This window comes from Leptinotarsa decemlineata, unplaced genomic scaffold (assembly GCF_025532065.1).
Source record: "Leptinotarsa decemlineata unplaced genomic scaffold, Ldec_3_MD MMD2_tig00026358_RagTag_RagTag, whole genome shotgun sequence".
Taxonomy (NCBI): Eukaryota; Metazoa; Arthropoda; class Insecta; order Coleoptera; family Chrysomelidae; genus Leptinotarsa; species Leptinotarsa decemlineata.
In genome coordinates this window covers 9,000,433-9,020,579 of record NW_027412703.1, presented here as the reverse complement: position 1 = coordinate 9,020,579, position 20,147 = coordinate 9,000,433, and the positions used below count along the sequence as shown (strand labels likewise).

At 35.6% G+C, this 20,147-nt stretch overlaps 2 protein-coding genes across 2 annotated transcripts in view; one reads left to right on the top strand and one right to left on the bottom strand.

Moving 5' to 3' along the window:
* Positions 1-18,515, top strand: part of LOC111515807 (sodium-dependent nutrient amino acid transporter 1) — an 82,681-nt gene extending 64,166 nt beyond the window's left edge. The window contains exon 12 of the mRNA XM_074184837.1: positions 18,279-18,515. Within this exon, the coding sequence (XP_074040938.1) occupies positions 18,279-18,434 (156 nt within the window). The 3' untranslated portion in view covers positions 18,435-18,515. The remainder of the gene's footprint in view (positions 1-18,278) is intronic.
* LOC111515289 (putative exonuclease GOR) lies at positions 9,869-10,507 on the bottom strand. The gene has a single exon (XM_074184649.1). The coding sequence runs from the start codon at positions 10,505-10,507 to the stop codon at positions 9,869-9,871; it is 639 nt and encodes a 212-aa protein (XP_074040750.1).
* Positions 18,516-20,147: the final 1,632 nt, after the last annotated feature.

The window sequence follows — 20,147 nt, the reverse complement described above, 5'->3', positions numbered from 1 at the left end:
AATGATATTTTTCGGTGAAAAGTGTTGGCTACTCGATTCTCCATATTTATTCGAAATAATGTGAAAATCACTCTGAGAAAAAAAATAAGTAATCAATTTCGAGTAGAACGTCAAAACTTTTTTTACCGAAAATCGATATCACCTAAATATATATCTCCTTTCAAATCAAACAAAATTTTTCAAATTCCCTCAGACAAAAATTCATTTTCATTCATAAACTACCTGCGATATGATAGAAAATGACATCAAAAATTAATATTCGGAACGGTATCATTTTCATCACGCACTAAGTCATCATAAATATCCCCATCAACTATAGATCATTCTCTCATCAAATTTCTAACATTCTACCTGTACCTGTTTAACTCGTCTCCTATTGGCTGAATTTACCAGTATTCACTCAAAAACCATCTATAAAAGCATTACCAGGTACGCAGCCCCTCATTCAAAGTTTGATAGAGTACGGTGATAGTTATAAATTGAAAATACATGTGTGAGATTTGTTTATTTTTCCGAAAATCCAAGTTCCAGAAGAAATACGCTCCTTTTTTACGCTCTCATCATCTGTTTTACGTTTTTCAAAATGAGTTCACGAAGAGGACCATCGACGACATTCTACGGCCGAGAAAAACAACGCTGCAAGAAAAGACTATATCCGCGTATTTGGACGGCGAGCTCTCTTCAGTGCACGGGATATGTGTCTGAGGTGAACCGCAAACGAGGAATGAGTACCATATCGAGTCTTCATATGGGGTTGACATCACGGAGAATCGAGCAAATATTGACACCCCAGCTCAACACTTTTTCAAATTTCGAGTATTTATTCGTAACATTGCTTCAAAATTATTTGATCACATTCGACGAAATGGCAAGCCTAGGATACACTACTCCGATTGATATAGAACGTTTCTATTCCCAAGTCTATAGGTATTCCACCGGAAAAGTCTCCTCGATTTCCGGTTCTTCAAACTTCACCACAGCCAGCAACAATGAACTCTCGAACTATGATTCTGCAGGATATCTTTGGAGACAGTCAGACCGTTATCACTATTCGAGGATATGCTGTAGGTGCGGTAAGACATTCTACACAACAGCTGATTTCTACATCACAGCTGAAAGATGTTGCTATCATTGGGGCAAACTGCGGCGGTCGGTTCACCCACAAGATCCTACTCGTTGCCAGATGACTCACGAATGCTGTAGAAGGCCGCCAGGTTCGATTGGATGTACCGAAAGTCGCCTTCACGTTTGGAAAGGAACAACCGAAACTTATGACGATTACGTTTTCACGACACCCAGTCGAAATCCCCGTCTATATGGAACTTATGGTGTTTATGCTCTGGACTGCGAAATGTGTTACACAGTAAAAGGCCTCGAAGTAACAAGAGTTACTATAGTTGACTCGAATGGAAGATGTGTATATGAGTCGTATGTTAAACCTCTTCATGAAATCGTTGACTACAACACACTTTTTTCCGGGATAACGGCCGAAGACATAATTCGGGGTCCTACTAACAGCCTGGCTGAGGTGCAGAGAGATTTGATGAGCTTCATAACTGCAGACACGATATTGATTGGTCACGGCTTGGAGAATGATTTACGAGCCTTGAAAATCGTGCACTACAAAATTGTGGATACCGCATTTACATTCCCCCACTACAGAGGACTACCTTTTCGTAGATCACTGAAAGATTTGATTTCGGAAATCCTCCAAGATGATATACAGTGTAGTTCGAAGGGCCACGATAGTCGTGAGGACGCTACGGCTTGCATGCGGCTCATGTTATGGCGAGTAAGGGTAGAATTTCCAGGTTATCTGTAGTCTTTAAGAACGAAGAAGGAGCGTGCTCATTATGCTTTCGGAAATGGCAACGGAGTGCAAAATGCAATGACAGCATTCATTGTTTTGTAACGTTATTTTTCAATAAAACATTTGATCTGTATTGTATTTCTCAATTCTTCATTCAAATCCTTCAATGGGTCATGCCTACTCACGAAAAATTATATATAGGTGCCCGTAGTAATTTCATCGAATTCATCTTGAATTCATGACATTATTTTCTAATGACACTTTCGAACTGGTATAACATTTCTATAAATTGATTGAATTTGGACATAATTTAGTAATAGAACAAAGAAAATTTCGGGATTTTCCAAAAAAAAGAATGTGGTAGTGGCATTCTGGCCACATGCTAGTTTAACTTATATCCTTTTCATCATCGAAAATAAAGCGGACGCAATGGAGGAATCTGGAGTTTATAAACTTGAAAATCCGGAGTGTGATAGTGATGCGGGTTAATGTAGCTGAAATTTCTCAAAACGGTATACTGAACATGGAAGGTCCTTCAGACTAGTTGAGAATAAATCGACGTTTTCGAACCAATCCTTGGAATACAGCGACCGAATCTGAACGATACAAAAACTGCACTGTGCAGGCAAATATTTGGAATCTTTGGGAATTCATAAGCATCATCATTGCGGATGTAACCGTCTACATGACTGAATCGACCTGGTTGGTTTCCAGATTAGCGTACCCACATTGCTACAGGTGAACATTCAGCTAATAAATTCGTCAAGGACCGTCTGTTATTACGTGCAATGGTGTATAGATATGAAAGGGATAAACATTGCACAGAGCAGTAAAAGCACCTAAAACGTGGCCAAAAATAAATTCTCACTTTTTTTAAATTTTGTTGATTGAAATTGACATATTGTGATATTCTTTATAAAAAAAGACAAATCAATAACGAAGATGAAATAAAATATTTTTTTGTATTGAAAAAAGGTTTACTATATAAGACATAAAATAAGACAAAGGCAAAGAATAACATTATTATAAATAAATAAAACTACAAAAAAATATGGATCTTATTAGCATAGTCAACAAATTTCACTTCAACATAAGTTTCAATGAATATTATTTCCAAGGAAGGCTGCCATCCAATTCAAAAAACTGCTTAGCATCAGCAGTAAATGGATGCTTTGGTTCGTTTTCGCCTGATCCTACTAAGATCCTACTACTCTCTTCTGGAAAACTTCCTAGAAAAACTCTCTCTGTACTGTCGAAAGTGTTTATTTCGAGCTTCCGCAACTTCTTCCGATAATTGTCCAATCGGTAACAAGGCATGAGCTATAACGCTTGATGGGTGGACCAATATTTTGCGTACTGTAAGACGACAGGTTACCAAGAGTATACATTTATGTATATTTCTGGTGTACTATTGGCGAAGCTAGAACATTTTTTTGAGTTTATTTCAAAGCCAGACGACAAAACCTCCAATATTAATTTGAATCTTTTTAATAATTCCATGTCGATGCCCGTTATTGAAGCTGCTTCTTCAGTTGTCTGAAAGAATCTTCGTGAAGTGTTACCGTAATTAGTGTTGCCATACCCAACCTTAAGAATATCCACGAGTATTCCCAACTTGTCATTAAAATCTTTTTGAATTTGTTCATTTGTATTTTTGTTGGTTACGCGATCCTTGTAGAGTTTGCCATGTAGTAAAATCTCACCATTGAGCCATTCGTGGTCTTTTCCTGTAAAACGACTTTCTGTACTATTACAAGCAAGCCATTTACGTTTATATACCACTTTAAAAGACCCAACGACTTTTTGAAGTTCATCACTTTTTCCCGGGGGACATTTGGTTATCTCAACCAATTTTTCTTCCAAATCCTGGAGCTTTCTGTCACGCAGTCACTGTGGACTTGCTCTGAAAATTTCGTGTAGAAGGTCCACAATCTGTAACAATTGATAAAATATCACTTAAAACTATAATTTTGCGTAAATTTCAACAGAAAATTTCTATGAAATGTGAATACTTGTGAATGATTTCGCTTCATAAACTTATTCTAGAAATGTTGAAGAGTCATAAAACGTGAGTATTATTTTGTTGCAATTAGTTGCACATGTTTAAAATATCCACGATTGCTGAAGAATGGAGAAAAAGTTTTTTTCGATACAATTGATTTCACATTCTATATTCCAAAATGAAGCCTATTAAATAAAACTCATGTATCCTAAAACGTAGTACATACCTCGACCAACAACATCCAGAGCAATTTTTTTCACAAATATGAAACAAATTATGAATCAATAAATAAGCAAACAAATGACATTTGAGGGGTTATTTGAAACATAATTAGTGAACAAACGCTAGGTTTCAACTGCTCTCATGTCACAAATAATGGACATACACAGGTAACGATGGTCACAAATGATGACTCATTTACCTACCTATCCTAATGTCCATTATTACCTGTGTCAATTGAAGTTGACAAATTTCATTTATGGTCAGGTTTAAGATGATTTTACCGCTCTGTGCTTCGTTAATTATAAGGAAAAATGAAAATTTCGAAATTGATCATTTACAGTGAACTATATAAGAGCTGATGCCGAAACATTCGTTTGAACATAGGGTTGCAAAACTGGGTATTTGAATTGAAGGTGGGATATATTCACTCATATACATATACTGAAACCACCAAATACGTTTGAACAGTTCAATATCTCTGGATGAACAACTTATATTCCGAGCACAGAAACAAACTTCTGAAATACTGAGTTAATATTGAACTAACTATCCAATGATAATGATAATAGAGTTTTCTTTTCAAAATCTTATATAAAACTATAATTATAATATATAAACAAAAATTATGAAACAAATACAACTTAACGAATAGAAGCAGTCACTAAGATTCTGAATACCTGGTCATATTTCCTGAAATAAAAAATTCGGGAAAAAAGTTTTTATAGTTTTTGTAAGGGAATGTACTTAGGGTGAAGTGGGGTGATTGCGTACTTGGGGCAAATGTGTACTCATTTGAAAAAAGGGGGAAAAACTGAAGCTAGCTGCTATCAGTGGCGCCATTTGGAAGCCTTTAGTTCAGTGATCACTTCTCAGATGGCTGCACCTATGTCCAGATAATAAGGCTTCATCAATCTGCCTCCATTTTGTCAGGTGTTTTTTTTTCCGTTATGAATCACATTTCGTGGACTTCTGTTTACAGTGCTGCAGGATCACCATTTTAAATAGATTTGATCAGTTCTTGAATAAATCACTTGAAGGTAAGTTGTTCTCTTCATTAATGGCTGCAGATTAGTTAAATTAATGTTTACTTGTACATAATGTTGGGGTATACATTTACCCCGGTTTGTTTTCAGTCACGGGGTGAATGTGTATTTTTTCCTGGGGTAAATGTGTACTACAGTACACATTTACCCCAAGCAAAATTTACATAGAATACACATTCACCCACTCCTTATTGGACTTTTACAATCTTATCAGGCTTATATTTTTGTTCCCAAATGTTTGATTGACCTCCTCACAATAAATTAATTGATTCTATTTGTTATCAGGAAGAAGATGCTTCGAAAATTTGTTGCAAAGAACATTCCTAAGAAGTACAGCACTGAGTTACTGGACCAAGTACTTGAAGACATTCGTCGAGTTACTATGACTGCCCACAGAGCACACCAGCTTTATGGCATTCCGAGGATGACGTTGGATTCAAGACTTAACGGTACTAGAGGTAAGGAAAAAGGTTGTGTTCGAGGTAGAACGACTGCGATTCCAGCAGCTGAAGAAGAAAAACTCGCTTCGGCTTGAAGACAATGGAAAAATGGGGTTTCGGTTTGTCAAGAAAGGAAGTTTTGGAAGTAGTTAAGTTGTATGTTGAGTCAAACAAAATGAAAACCCCTTTTACTGACAACCGCCCAGGCGAAGACTGGTTCCTTAATTTCTAAGCTCGTCATAGGTTATCAATAAAAAAACCTGAACCCCTGGAATATGTAAGGAAAAAGATGACCGATCCGTTTGTAGTGTGAGAATATTTAGACTTGTTGGAAGGACTTTTGACCCAATATAAACTGCATGACAAGCCCCAGTTGATATGGAATTTAGATGAGTCATCATTTTGCTCTGACCCTTCACGCACCAAAGTTGTTGGTACCAAGAACACTCCCTCATCCCGTATTACTAGGGGGGGAAAGATAATACGACAGTACTGGCAGCATGTAACGCAGATGGCTCGAAGGCTCCTCCCCTCATAATATTTAAAGCTAAAAATGTCTGGGATGAATGGTTAGCTCATGTAGGATTAGGGTATCCAAGGACCTCATACACAGCAAGTGACAATGGCTGGATAACGACTGAAATATTCAATAATCATTTTAAGAAACATTTGATACCTGCACTAGGGTCAGAGAGACCAGTGTTGGTAATTTATGATGGGCATTACACTCACGTTAGTCCTGAAGTGATTGAAGAGGCTCTGGAAGAAAATGTCATTATTCTCAAACTCCCTCCCCACACTACTCATTTTCTGCAGCCATTAGACAAGGCAGTATTTCGTTCGTTCAAAGTTAAATGGGACGAATAACTCGTCACTTGGCAAAGAAAAAAATTAGGACGGAAAGTAAGCAAAAAAGAGTTTTCAATCATGTTGGGACAGACATGGTTACAGTTGTCAGACGATATGATAAAAAGTGGATTTGAGGGATGTGGCATCAGCCCTTTCAACCGGGATGTAGTTCCAAGAAACAAATTTGACCCTCAAGCACTGGAAAGATGGGACCGCCACCAACAAAGCTCTCGAGAAAACATTTCAGATCTCCCCACACCTTCCACTTCGACTCAACCTGTGCCACAGTCAGGACCTAGTATCCTACATACTTCAGTGGAAAATTCATCGTTAGCTTCTATCGAAAACCACAGTTCAAGCAGCAAACTACAACATGGGTTAGCAGAGTTGCTGGAGGTCTCACTCAAATTTTCTATCCCCATTTTGGCCAGGACTTGCCACTATAATTCCTTTTTCTTACCTTCCAAGATACAAATTTTGACATGTTCTTAAAGACGTTTTTTACCTTTTACTCCTATGCTTTGTACTTTGTTTTCACCTCTGTAAACTGTGCTAATTAAGAGAGGACAGAAGGTGGGCAACAAAAAAAGTGCATAGCTTCCACTGGAAAATTCAGAAATAAAAAAATCATATACAGAATTTTTTGTCCTTAACTGCTCTTTTGTACACATTTGCCACATATTTTGTATTTACCCCAGGAAAAAATACACATTTACCCCGTGACTGAAAACAAACCGGGGTAAATGTATACCCCAACATTATGTACAGGTAAACATTAATTTAACTAATCTGCAGCCATTAATGAATAAAACAACTTACCTTCAAGTGATTTATCCAAGAACTAATCAAATCTAGCTGAAAATGGTGATCCTGCAGCACTGTAAACAGAAGTCCACGAAATATGATTCATAACGAAAAAAAAAACACCTGACAAAATGGAGGCAGATTGATAAAGCCTTATTATCTGGACATATGTGCAGCCATCTGAGAAGTGCTCACTGAACTACAGGCTTCCAAATGGCGCCACTGATAGCAACTAGCTTCAGTTTTTACTCCTTTTTTCAAATGAGTACACATTTGCCCCAAGTACGCAATTACCCCACTTCACCCTAAGTACATTCCCTTACAAAAACTATAAAAACTTTTTTCCCGAATTTTTTATTTCACGAAATATGACCAGGTCTTCAGAATCTTAGTGACTGCTTCCATTCGTTAAGTTGTATTTGTTTCATAATTTTTGTTTATATATTATAATTATAGTTTTATATGAGATTTTGAAAAGAAAACTCTATTATCATTATCATTGGATAGTTAGTTCAATATTAACTCAGTATTTCAGAAGTTTGTTTCTGTGCTCGGAATATAAGTTGCTCATCCTGAGATATTGAACTAATCAAAGGTATTTGGTGGTTTCAGTATATGTATTTGAGTGAATATATCCCACCTTCAATCCAAATACCCAGTTTTGCAACCCTATGTTCAAACGAATGTTTCGGCATCAGTTCTTATATAGTTCACTGTAAATGATCAATTTCGAAATTTTCCTTATAATTAACGAAGCACAGAGCGGTAAAATCATCTTTAACCTGACCAATAATGAAATTTGTCAACTTCAATTGACACAGGTAATAATGAACATTAGGATAGGTAGGTGAATGAGTTAACATTTGTGACCATCGTTACCTGTGTATGTCCATTATTTGTGACATGAGAGCAGTTGAAACCTAGCGTTTGTTCACTAAGCATGTGTTTCAAATAACCCCTCAAATCTCATCTGTTTGCTTATTTATCAATTCATAATTTGTTTCATATTTGTGAAAAAAATTGCTATGGATGTTGTTGGTCGAGGTATGTACTACGTTTAAGGATACATAAGTTTTATTTAATAGGCTTCATTTTGGAATATAGAGTGTGAAATCATTTGTATCGAAAGAAACTTTCTCTCCATTCTTCAGCAATCGTGGATATTCTAAACATGTGCAACTAATTGCAACAAAATAATACTTACGTTTTATGACACTTCAACATTTCTAGAATAAGTTTATGAAGCAAAATCATTCACAAGTATTCACATTTCATAGAAATTTTCTGTTGAAATTTACGCAAAATTATAGTTTTAAGTGATATTTTATCAATTGTTACAGATTGTGGACCTTCTACACGAAATTTTCAGAGCAAGTCCACAGTGACTGCTTGACAGAAAGCTCCAGGATTTGGAAAAAAAATTGGTTGAGATAACCAAATGTCCCCCGGGAAAAAGTGATGCACTTCAAAAAGTCGTTGGGTCTTTTAAAGTGGTATATAAACGTAAATGGCTTGCTTGTAATAGTACAGAAAGTCGTTTTACAGGAAAAGACCACGAATGGTTCAATGGTGAGATTTTACTACATGGCAAACTCTACAAGGATCGCGTAACCGACAAAAATACAAATGAACAAATTCAAAAAGATTTTAATGACAAGTTGGGAATACTCGTGGATATTCTTAAGGTTGGGTATGGCAACACTTATTACGGTAACACTTCACGAAGATTCTTATAGTAAACCTTTTTTCAATACGAAGAAATATTTCATTTCATCTTCGTTATTGATTTGTCTTTTTTTATAAAGAATATCACAATATGTCAATTTCAATCAACAAAATTTAAAAAAGTGAGAATTTATTTTTGGCCACGTTTTAGGTGCTTTTACTGCTCTGTGCAATGTTTATCCCCTTCATATCTATACACCATTGCAAGTAATAACAGACGGCCCTTGACGAATTTATTAGCTGAATGTTCACCTGTAACAATGTGGGTACGCTAATCTGGAAACCAACCAGGTCGATTCAGTCATGTAGACGGTTACATCCGCAATGATGATGCTTATGAATTCCCAAGGATTCCAAATATTTGCCTGCACAGTGCAGTTTTTGTATCGTTCAGATACGGTCGCTGTATTCCAAGGATTGGTTCGAAAACGTCGATTTATTTTCAACTAGTCTGAAGGACCTTCCATGTTCAGTATACCGTTTTGAGAAATTTCAGCCACATTATCCCGCATCACTATCACACTCCGGATTTTCAAGTTTATAAACTCCAGATTCCACCATTGCGTCCGCTTTATTTTCGATAATGAAAAGGATATAAGTTAAACTAGCATGTGGCCAGAATGCCACTACCACATTCTTTTTTTTGGAAAATCCCGAAAGTGTCTTTGTTCTATTACTAAATTATGTCAAAATTCAATCAATTTATAGAAATGTCATACCAGTTCGAAAGTGTCATTAGAAAATAATGTCATGAATTCAAGATGAATTCGATGAAATTACTATGGGCACTAAAATTTTTCGTGAGTAGGTACGACCCATTGAAGGATTTGAATGAAGAATTGAGAAATACAATACAGATCAAAGGTTTTATTGGAAAATAACGTTACAAAACAATGAATGCTGTCATTGCATTTTGCACTCCGTTGCCATTTCCGGAAGCATAATGAGCACGCTCCTTCTTCGTTCTTAAAGACTACAGATAACCTGGAAATTCTATCCTTACTCGCCATAACATAAGCCGCATGCAAGCCGTAGCGTCCTCACGACTATCGTGGCCCTTCGAACTACACTGTATATCATCTCGGAGGATTTCCGAAATCAAATCTTTCAGTGATCTACGAAAAGGTAGTCCTCTGTAGTGGGGGAATGTAAATGCGGTATCCACAATTTTGTAGTGCACGATTTTCAAGGCTCGTAAATCATTCTCCAAGCCGTGACCAATCAATATCGTGTCTGCTGATATGAAGCTCATCAAATCCCTCTGCACCTCAGCCAGGCTGTTAGTAGGACCTCGAATTATGTCTTCGGCCGTTATCCCGGAAAAAAGTGTGTTGTAGTCAACGATTTCATGAAGAGGTTTCACAAACGACTCATATACACATCTTCCATTCGAGTCAACTATAGTAACTCTTGTTACTTCAAGGCCTTTTACTGTGTAACACATTTCGCAGTCCAGAGCATAAACACCATAAGTTCCATATAGACGGGGATTTCGACTGGGTGTCGTGAAAACGTAATCGTCATAAGTTTCGGTTGTTCCTTTCCAAACGTGAAGGCGACTTTCGGTACATCCAATCGAACCTGGCGGCCTTCTACAGCATTCGTGAGTCATCTGGCAACGAGTAGAATCTTGTGGGTGAACCGATCGCCGCAGTTTGCCCCAATGATAGCAACATCTTTCAGCTGTGATGTAGAAATCAGCTGTTGTGTAGAATGTCTTACCGCACCTACAGCATATCCTCGAATAGTGATAACAGTCTGACTGTCTCCGAAGATATCCTGCAGAATCATAGTTCGAGAGTTCATTGTTGCTGGCTGTCGTGAAGTTTGAAGAACCGGAAATCGAGGAGACTTTTCCGGTGGAATACCTATAGACTTGGGAATAGAAACGTTCTATATCAATCGGAGTAGTGTATCCTAGGCTTGCCATTTCGTCGAATGTGATCAAATAATTTTGAAGCAATGTTACGAATAAATACTCGAAATTTGAAAAAGTGTTGAGCTGGGGTGTCAATATTTGCTCGATTCTCCGTGATGTCAACCCCATATGAAAACTCGATATGGTACTCATTCCTCGTTTGCGGTTCACCTCAGACACATATCCCGTGCACTGAAGAGAGCTCGCCGTCCAAATACGCGGATATAGTCTTTTCTTGCAGCGTTGTTTTTCTCGGCCGTAGAATGTCGTCGATGGTCCTCTTCGTGAACTCATTTTGAAAAATGTAAAACAGATGATGAGAGCGTAAAAAAGGAGCGTATTTCTTCTGGAACTTGGATTTTCGGAAAAATAAACAATTCTCGCACATGTATTTTCAATTTATAACTATCACCGTATTCTATCAAACTTTGAATGAGGGGCTGCGTACCTGGTAATGCTTTTATAGATGGTTTGTGAGTGATTACTGGTAAATTCAGCCAATAGGAGACGAGTTAAACAGGTACAGGTAGAATTTTAGAAATTTGATGAGAGAATGATCTAAAGTTGATGGGGATATTTATGATGACTTAGTGCGTGATGAAAATGATACCGTTCCGAATATTGATTTTTGATGCCATTTTCTATCATATCGCAGGTAGTTTATGAATGAAAATGGATTTTTGTCTGAGAGAATTTGAAAAATTTTGTTTGATTTGAAAGGAGATATATATTTAGGTGATATCGACTTTCGGTAAAAAAAGTTTTGACGTTCTACTCGAAATTGATTGCTTAATTTTTTTCTCATAGTGATTTTCACATTATTTCGAATAAAGATGGAGAATCGAGTAGCCAACACTTTTCACCGAAAAATATCATTTCCAAAAATAAGAAATGGAACGGTTTGTTTTTCAGTACCGCTCGTAATTGCAACTAACGTTACTGCAGTTTCATCTTACAACATTCTAAGACAAATACAATAAATTAAAATAATTAACAATGCAAAGAGCGGCAAAATCACCTAAAACTTGGTCATAAATGAAATTTGTCAACTTCAATTGGCACAGGTAATAATGGCAATTAGGATACATAGATAAATGGGTCATCCTTTGTGACCATCGTTACCTGTGTATGTCCATTACTTGTCACATAAGAGCAGTTGAAACCTAGCGTTTGTTCACTGAGCATGTGTTTTAAATAACCCCTTGAATCTCATTTGTTTGCTTATTTATTAATTCATAATTTGTGTTATATTGGTGAAAAAATTGCTATGGATGCTGTTGGTCAAGGTATGCACTACATTTTAAGATACATAGGTTTTATTTAATAGGCTTTATTTTCGAATATAGAGTGTAAAATAATTCGTATAGAAAAAAACTTGTATTTTTCGTCATTCTTCAGCAATCGTGAATATTTTAAACATTTCAATGCAACTAATTCCAACAAAATAATATTTACGTTTCATGACACTTGAAAGTTTCTAGTATAAGTTTATGAAGCAAAATCATTCACGAGTATTCATATTCCATAGAATTTTTCTGTTGAAATTTACGCAAAATTATAGTTTAAAGAGATATTTCATCAATTGATACAGATTGTGGACCTTCTGTTATATCTATGACAAGATAAAAACTACACGAGCTTTTTAGAGTAAGTCCACAGTGACTGCTTGACAGAAAGCTCCAGGATTTGAAAGAAAGATTGGTTGAGATAACCAAATGTCCCCCGGAAAAAAGTGATGAACTTCAAAAGTCGTTGGGACTTTTGAAGGATCTACAAGGATCGCGTAACCGACAAAAATGCAAATAAACAAATTCAAAAACATTTTAATGTTAGTTGGGATCACTCTTGAATATTCCTTAGGTTGGGTATGGCAACACTAACAATATATTGGTCCACTCATCAAGCGTTATAGCTCATGCCTTGTTACCGATTGGACAATTATCGGAAGAAGTTGCGGAAGCTCGAAATAAACATTTCCGATGGTACAGAGAGAGTTTTTCCAGAAAGTTTTCCAGAAGAGAGTGCAACGGAGATATACTTAATCGACTTTTGCTCACTTCGGATCCATATCTTAGTAGCTTGAGGCGAAAACAAAACAAAACAAAGCAACCATTTGGTGCTGATGCTAAGCAGTTTTTTAAATTGGATGACAACCTTCCTCGGGAACAATATTCATTAAAACTTATGTTGAAGTGAAATTTGTTGAGTATGCTAATAAGATCCATATTTTTTTGTAGTTTGATTTATTTCTAATAATGTTATTCACTGCCTTTGTCTTATGTAATAAACCTTTTTTCAATACAAAAAAATATATTTTTTCATCTTCATTATTGATTTGTTTTTTATAAAAAATATCATAATATGTCAATTTCAATCAATAACATTTAGAAAAAGTGACAATTTATTTTTGGCCACGTATTAGGTGCTTTTACCGCTCTGTGCAATGTTTAACCCTTTCATATCTATACACCATTGCAAGTAATAACAGACGGTCCTTGACGAATTTATTAGCTGAATGTCTCAACTAGTAGAGACAACAGAAGCTGTCAGGCAGACACTTGAAAAATTGTATGAGCTCATAACGAAACCGTTGAATGTTATATCATCAAACGCTGCTTCGAAATCATCAATGTTATCGTCAAAACATGGAAATGTTCAATCTACTTCAAATTATCCCATGAGTACTCCAATAGGAAGAAAACAATCTTTTGGTAGTGTATCATCTGTGAGCACACTTCAAGACGATATGAGAACAACTCTATTCGAAACACCATCATCGACCCACATCGATTCCTCGGATTATGACTCCTCACCTAATATGATTGAAATTCGTGAAGAAGTTTTGGCGAAACATTTGAATAATGTAAAATCTAGAAATCCAGCATATGATGGAACATTTGGTGTACGTATGGATTCTATTACACAAAAGCTGAAAATGGGAAGTCTAGTGATACATTTCAAAGATGGAAACATTTCATTTTGGGATGCTAATAAAGTGAAAAAATATGAATGCTCAGGTAGTCCAGACTTGTATGATATGATCTTTTTGAAGAATCCGCAAGATGTTGATAATGGAGAAACTCGTCAAGTATATTCCAAAATATTGAAAATAACGAATGCTCCATATAAACAATTTCATCTGAAGAATGGTTTTAAAAACACAAATTCAAAAAAATTTCGTGAAGTTATCAAATCACTATTAGACTCACGACAATATCCAATAAGGAGTAGAAGTAAAATTGGTGGAGCACTCAAACGAAAGAAAATGGCGAAAACATATAATTCTAAACCTGTGAATTATGTGTACTGGAATGTGTACTGGAATTCAGCGAGAGTTAGTTGCTCATCTACGACTATTGGTAGCTTCAAAGTCAGCTGGGCATACTGGACATGACAATGAAATGATTTCAATAATTGAAGAATTACGTGAAGAAGGTATAATATATTGGTATATCCACAAGTAATGATCACTATCATATCATCATCCAATGCAGTAACATTATCAACTTTTCCCTTTTATCATTTTGAAATAGAATGACTAATGAAATAAGTGATGTCAAACGACAAGTTGTTAATGAATTACATAGACCTGCAAGACGTAATTTTCGTAGGAGAATAACCACCATCAAAAGTTTTGCAGATCTATGACAAATAGATCTAGCTGAACTACAACCTTATGCAAAAAGTAATAAAGGATACCAATATATACTTGTAGTGATTGATTGTTACTCAAAATATCTGTGGACTGTAGCAGTTAAAAATATAACAGGTAGTACAATAACTGATGCAATGGAACATGTACTAAAGGAAGCCAAATTTTCCCCCAAACATATACAAAGTGATCAAGGGAAAGAATTTTTCAATAGAAGCTTCTCATCTCTCATGCGAGAATATAATATCAATCATTATTCAACATTTAGCACAAAGAAGGCGGCTATAGCAGAAAGAGTGATTCGTACAATAAAGGCATGGCTCTACAAGGAATTTTCGATGAGAGGTCACCACAAATGGCTTGATATTCTTCCAACTATAACTAATAGATATCAGTTCATCGTACAATAGGTATGGCACCCATCAATTTTGATTCAACAACAAAATTGAAATTCAAAGGTATCAAAGGAATAGGAGGAAAACAAAGTAAACTCAAATTCAAATTGAATGATATTGTACGTATAAGCAAGTACAAACATATTTTTGAAAATTGTTACACTACGAACTTTACCACGAAGCTCTTCAAGATTGTTAAAATCAATAAAACCACCCCCACGACCTATAATCTTGAAGATATGAATACAATCTTAAGATGAATGATTCTTAAAAAGCGCATTTCCAAAATATATTAAATGAAATGAGTTCCACAAAAAAAACAGGAATATATATGGAAAACTATCAACAAAAACTTAGGGACCCAATCAAAACCAAATCAATTAAATGAAATCAGTGTCGGAGGAAAAATTTTCAATAAAAAACAGCATATTGTCACAGTCTTTGCTGAACATTTTGCATCTTCAGTAAAGAAGGCAATACAAACGTATTTCACGAATTTGAATTTGGAAAATTTCACATCAACGTATATAGAAAATACGTTTTATTTTCTTCCAGTGTCTAGTCTTGAAGTACTTGAAATAATTCGTTCTCTCAGAAATGTAAATTTCATGGGCGTTGGTTGCATTTCCACCAGAGTAATTAAAAGTATTGGGCCATGTATAGCCGAGCCATTAGCTCATTTGATAAACGTATCAATTGAATCAGGAGTCTCTTCGGAATATTTAAAAATCGGTGTTGTTACCCCTATTTTTAAAAAAGGTGACCCCCATCTAGTTGACAATTACAGACCCATTACGGTACTGTCAGTCATCAGCAAAATTGTTGAGAAATGTATCCACAGTAAAATGCTCTCCTTTCTGGATGAATATAAAATTATCACTGATCACCAAAATGGTTTCCTGCCAGGTACATCAACGGAGAGTGCGGCTGTTTCACTTTCCAATTTCAAATATTCCTCGCTGGATCAAAAAAAGTACGTGGGCGCACTTTTTTTCGATCTATCAAAGGCTTTTGATTCAATAAATACAAATGTTACTTTATCTAAATCAGAGAGTATTGGATTCCGTGATAATTTCTTGTCAAGGCTGTCCTCATATTTAAAACATTGAAAAATATCAGTAAATATCGCAGGATGTAAATCTTCTCTAAAAGAAATGGAACTAGGTGTTCCTCACGCTTCCATATTGGTGCCATTGATTTTGCTGTGCTATATAAATGACATGCCACGTCACGTAAGTTCCAGCAATATCATTCTATATGCGGATGACATGGCAATAGCGACGGAGGCCAACTTCTCGAAGAACTGGAGGATAAACTCCAAATTTTGACTGAAGAATTCTCGTACTGGTTTCGTAGGAATTCTTCAATTATCAACTGCGAAAAAACGGTATGTATTCAATTTTCCAATAAAGTGACGGCCTATGAGCCACTGAACACCTCTCCCAATATTGAGTTTTCAGAGCATACACAGTTTTTGGGAGTATATCTCGATGGAGACATGAGCTGGAAGACCCACATTAATTATGTCATTGAAAAGTTACGTAGTAGTTACTATGCGATTTTACAGCTAATGAATATTTTTTCTGCTAAGTGTTTACTATGGTATAGCTTATTGTCATATCTCAAACAATGTATTGCTTTGGGGAATGCAGTCGATGCTTCTATAGTATTTTTATTGCAAAAAAAATGATACGACTCATATACAATCTTCCACATAATGAAATATGTTAAAATCACTTTGGAAAGAGTAGAATTCTTACACTTTCATCGATTTATATATATTAAATAATATTATATGTTGAACAAAATATTGAAAAATTCAAATTGAATTCAGACATGCACCAGTACCCTACTAGAAACGGTAACCTACTCAGGATCCCAAAACATACCAGCTCGTTGTACGAGAAATCTTCAAATTTTACTGGCATCAAATTTTATAAGTGTCTTCCTATCAGCATTGAGGGTGAACAAAATTTCATGAAATTAAAGGCCAAATTGAAATCACACTTAGTAGAGTCATGTTTTTACAATGTTTCAGATTATTGCCCTACAATGAAATGAATAATGTAACACGTAGATTTTACTTATCTATTGTTTTCACTGTTTTCTGTGTTGTATTTCATGACACATCCTAAATCATGTGAATGATCTTTTAAGGATAAATAAATTTATTTATTTATTATTATTATTATTATGTTGGGGGTTGAAATGAATACCAATATGTCTTGACACAATCATGTCACTGAATTTGCAGAGGCTGCTTTTCAAAAGCTTGGAACACTGTTCCGAAGCAGAAAACTTTACACACCTCAGAAAATTTTGTTGCTTTATAAAGCTCAGATCATACCTTCTATGGAGTATTGTTCTCATGAATGGAGCTCTGCCTCCAAACATACCTTAAAGTACGCGAACATCACGTACAACCTTGATTGCCAGGAACATCGAAAAAGGTTGGAGATTTGTCTCTCTTCTATAGATACTTTCACGGAAAGTGTTCAAGTTTTTGTTTCTGTTTAAAATCTGTTTTCCGTTAACCAGCTGTCGTACTTCTACGAACGACAAACCTCAGAAGTCGAAACTTGTGCGAGCTAAAGATTAACGAGGTCTTACGTTTTAACGTGTGATTCCTAACGAGATGACATGGCACATTTGATCCCACCAAGAGTGGTACATATCATGGATACGTGACGGACTGTGGCTGCTTATCGTTATGAAGTTCAACTCAGTACACCACGAACTTCATTGCTTAAGAACTGCTCCATCTGGAGAACTGCGCTTACGTGAGATTGATTTCCCGGCAACGTTTTTCCAAATGGATATAATCTCCAGCGTTTCAAATCCAATGTGAATCGATACTTCCGCACAGGTACCGCTCTGAGAGTACCTCATGGATTTTCCTGTAGTACTTGTGTTTTGTCCTTTTAGAAAAGTTTCAAAAGTAGTATTTTTTGTGCATGATCTACAAATATTTCCTTTGGATGTTTTCCACATTGTTTGTGGAAACATGGAGAAGTAGAAAGCCAAAAAGTGTTTTCTCCCAAGTATATGATTAACATTTCGATTATTGTTCACCTTTTTTTTATTCAATTTCATTTCGGATTTCCTCACATTTTTTTAATTCTACTAGTCATTGTTCTTTGATTTTTGACCAATTTCTGTTATGTTTCTTTCTTCAAAGAGTTCGTAGATTGAAGTGATGAGTGTCGAGGATCAGTTATGAACCACTGCAGTTTCGAAACTTTCCCTCTTACTGTCTCAAAACAATTTTTGATATCTTTAAACAATTTTTGATATCTCTTTTATTCGTGGCACTCTTCCGATGACTAATTTTGTATTTGACGTATATACGGATTTCCATCCTTCATTTTTTTGAAATCAAATTTGCTATCCCTCATTCTCACTCTCGATTTATTTTCAGGTTCTGGAGTCGATGCTTTCACATGAATCTTGGGGGCCTAAGGATATGACAGAAAACACAGCATGGAGAGAATTCAAGCAAGAAGCTAGGATGAAGAGAGTTTCGAAACGTCGAAATTGTTTAGTGGACAAATTATGTGTCCTCATTGGGTATTGAATCTTATACGATTTTTCAACTGGAGTCGTTTTCAATTACTTAACAATTATATGAATACTTCAATAAAGTTTGATATACCTATAGATGATTTTCTTGGTAAATATCTGAGATACTGAAGATTCAGACGACGAATATTTCGAACGAATATATGATAGAATTGACCGATACTTGATAGAAATTCATTATAACGTATTCAAAAAACATACTTTGGTGTGGGATTTTCACTTGAAAGTTCATAAAATCGTAGATATTGTGACGTCAAAAAATACTATCGTATAGCGAAACACGTGTTGCGGATTTGCGAAATTTCAAGTAAAAATCTCACTGTGGAGTGACATTTCAACCGTTTGTGTATACGTATACAAAAAATAACAAAAATAATTCTTCACCACCTTAGTTCTTTGAATACAATAATATGAAACTCAATGGGGCTGAGGTTCCAAATAGCTTTGGTAAATTTTTTGGGAAAGAAAGTTTTTGTCTTTCTACTACTCCATCTGATACAAAAAAATGAATGAGAGAATCTTCCAAAGAAAGGAAGGATTAATCAATTTGAAAATAAGTAACTCTATACATGGATGTGTAGATCATGCAAAGAAGTAACTTTCAGACACAAACTGAAAGAACGTCCTCCTGAAACAGCTACTTTCATATAAACATTGAATTACACGAAAGAAAAAATTCTTTCGAAACAAATACTTCTATATGAACACTGAATTATACAGAAGATACGTTTCTCTATTCAGTTTGTATATCGAACATTCGTGGAGGAATAAGAATCAGATATCATTCACATGAGTTCTACTTTGAATGAATGGTAATAAATTGTACTCACATGGAACACTATCACCCTAACTGGTATACACGTGTTTCGCCTTAAGACACTTGCCCTAAGGCTCTTCAGTACCAAATTGGATAACATTATAGAAAATACACACACTTCATTAATGAATTACGATTTTGAATGTCACGGAATAAGCTTGATCTGTGACAGTGTTCCATGTGAGTACAATTTATTACCATTCATTTAAAGTAGAACTCATGTGAATGATATCTGATTCTTATTCCTCCACGAATGTTCGATATACAAACTGAATAGAGAAAAGTATCTTCTGTATAATTCAGTGTTCATATAGAAGTATTTGTTTCGAAAGAATTTTTTCTTTCGTTTAATTCAATGTTTATATGAAAGTAGCTGTTTCAGGAGGACGTTCTTTCAGTTTGTGTCTGAAAGTTACTTCTTTGCATGATCTACACATCCATGTATAGAGTTACTTATTTTCAAATTGATTAATCCTTCCTTTCTTTGGAAGATTCTCTCATCCATTTTTTTGTATCAGATGGAGTAGTAGAAAGCCAAAAACTTTCTTTCCCAAAAAATTAATCACTCCTAAAAATATAACCCTTTCAAATCTTTGGTAAATATTTTGAAACATTATATTCCAAGCAAACGCCCTAATACAATGTTAACATCGTTACTGAAAAAATCCTATTCTCCTATTTCTCATTCGACGAAGTAAGGATTCCAGCTCTCCGATCGGAAATATTGGAAAAATTTCTCCCCGTCTTCTTTCAGATCGTTGAAAAGATGATGAAACTCTCCCAGATTTGCCCTCTTTTGATAAATGGGATGGACCGACAACATTCTTTTTTGTGAGTATTTCCCTTGAAATAGAACAAACAGCACCTTCAGTATGCTGGTTGTCGCTGGAC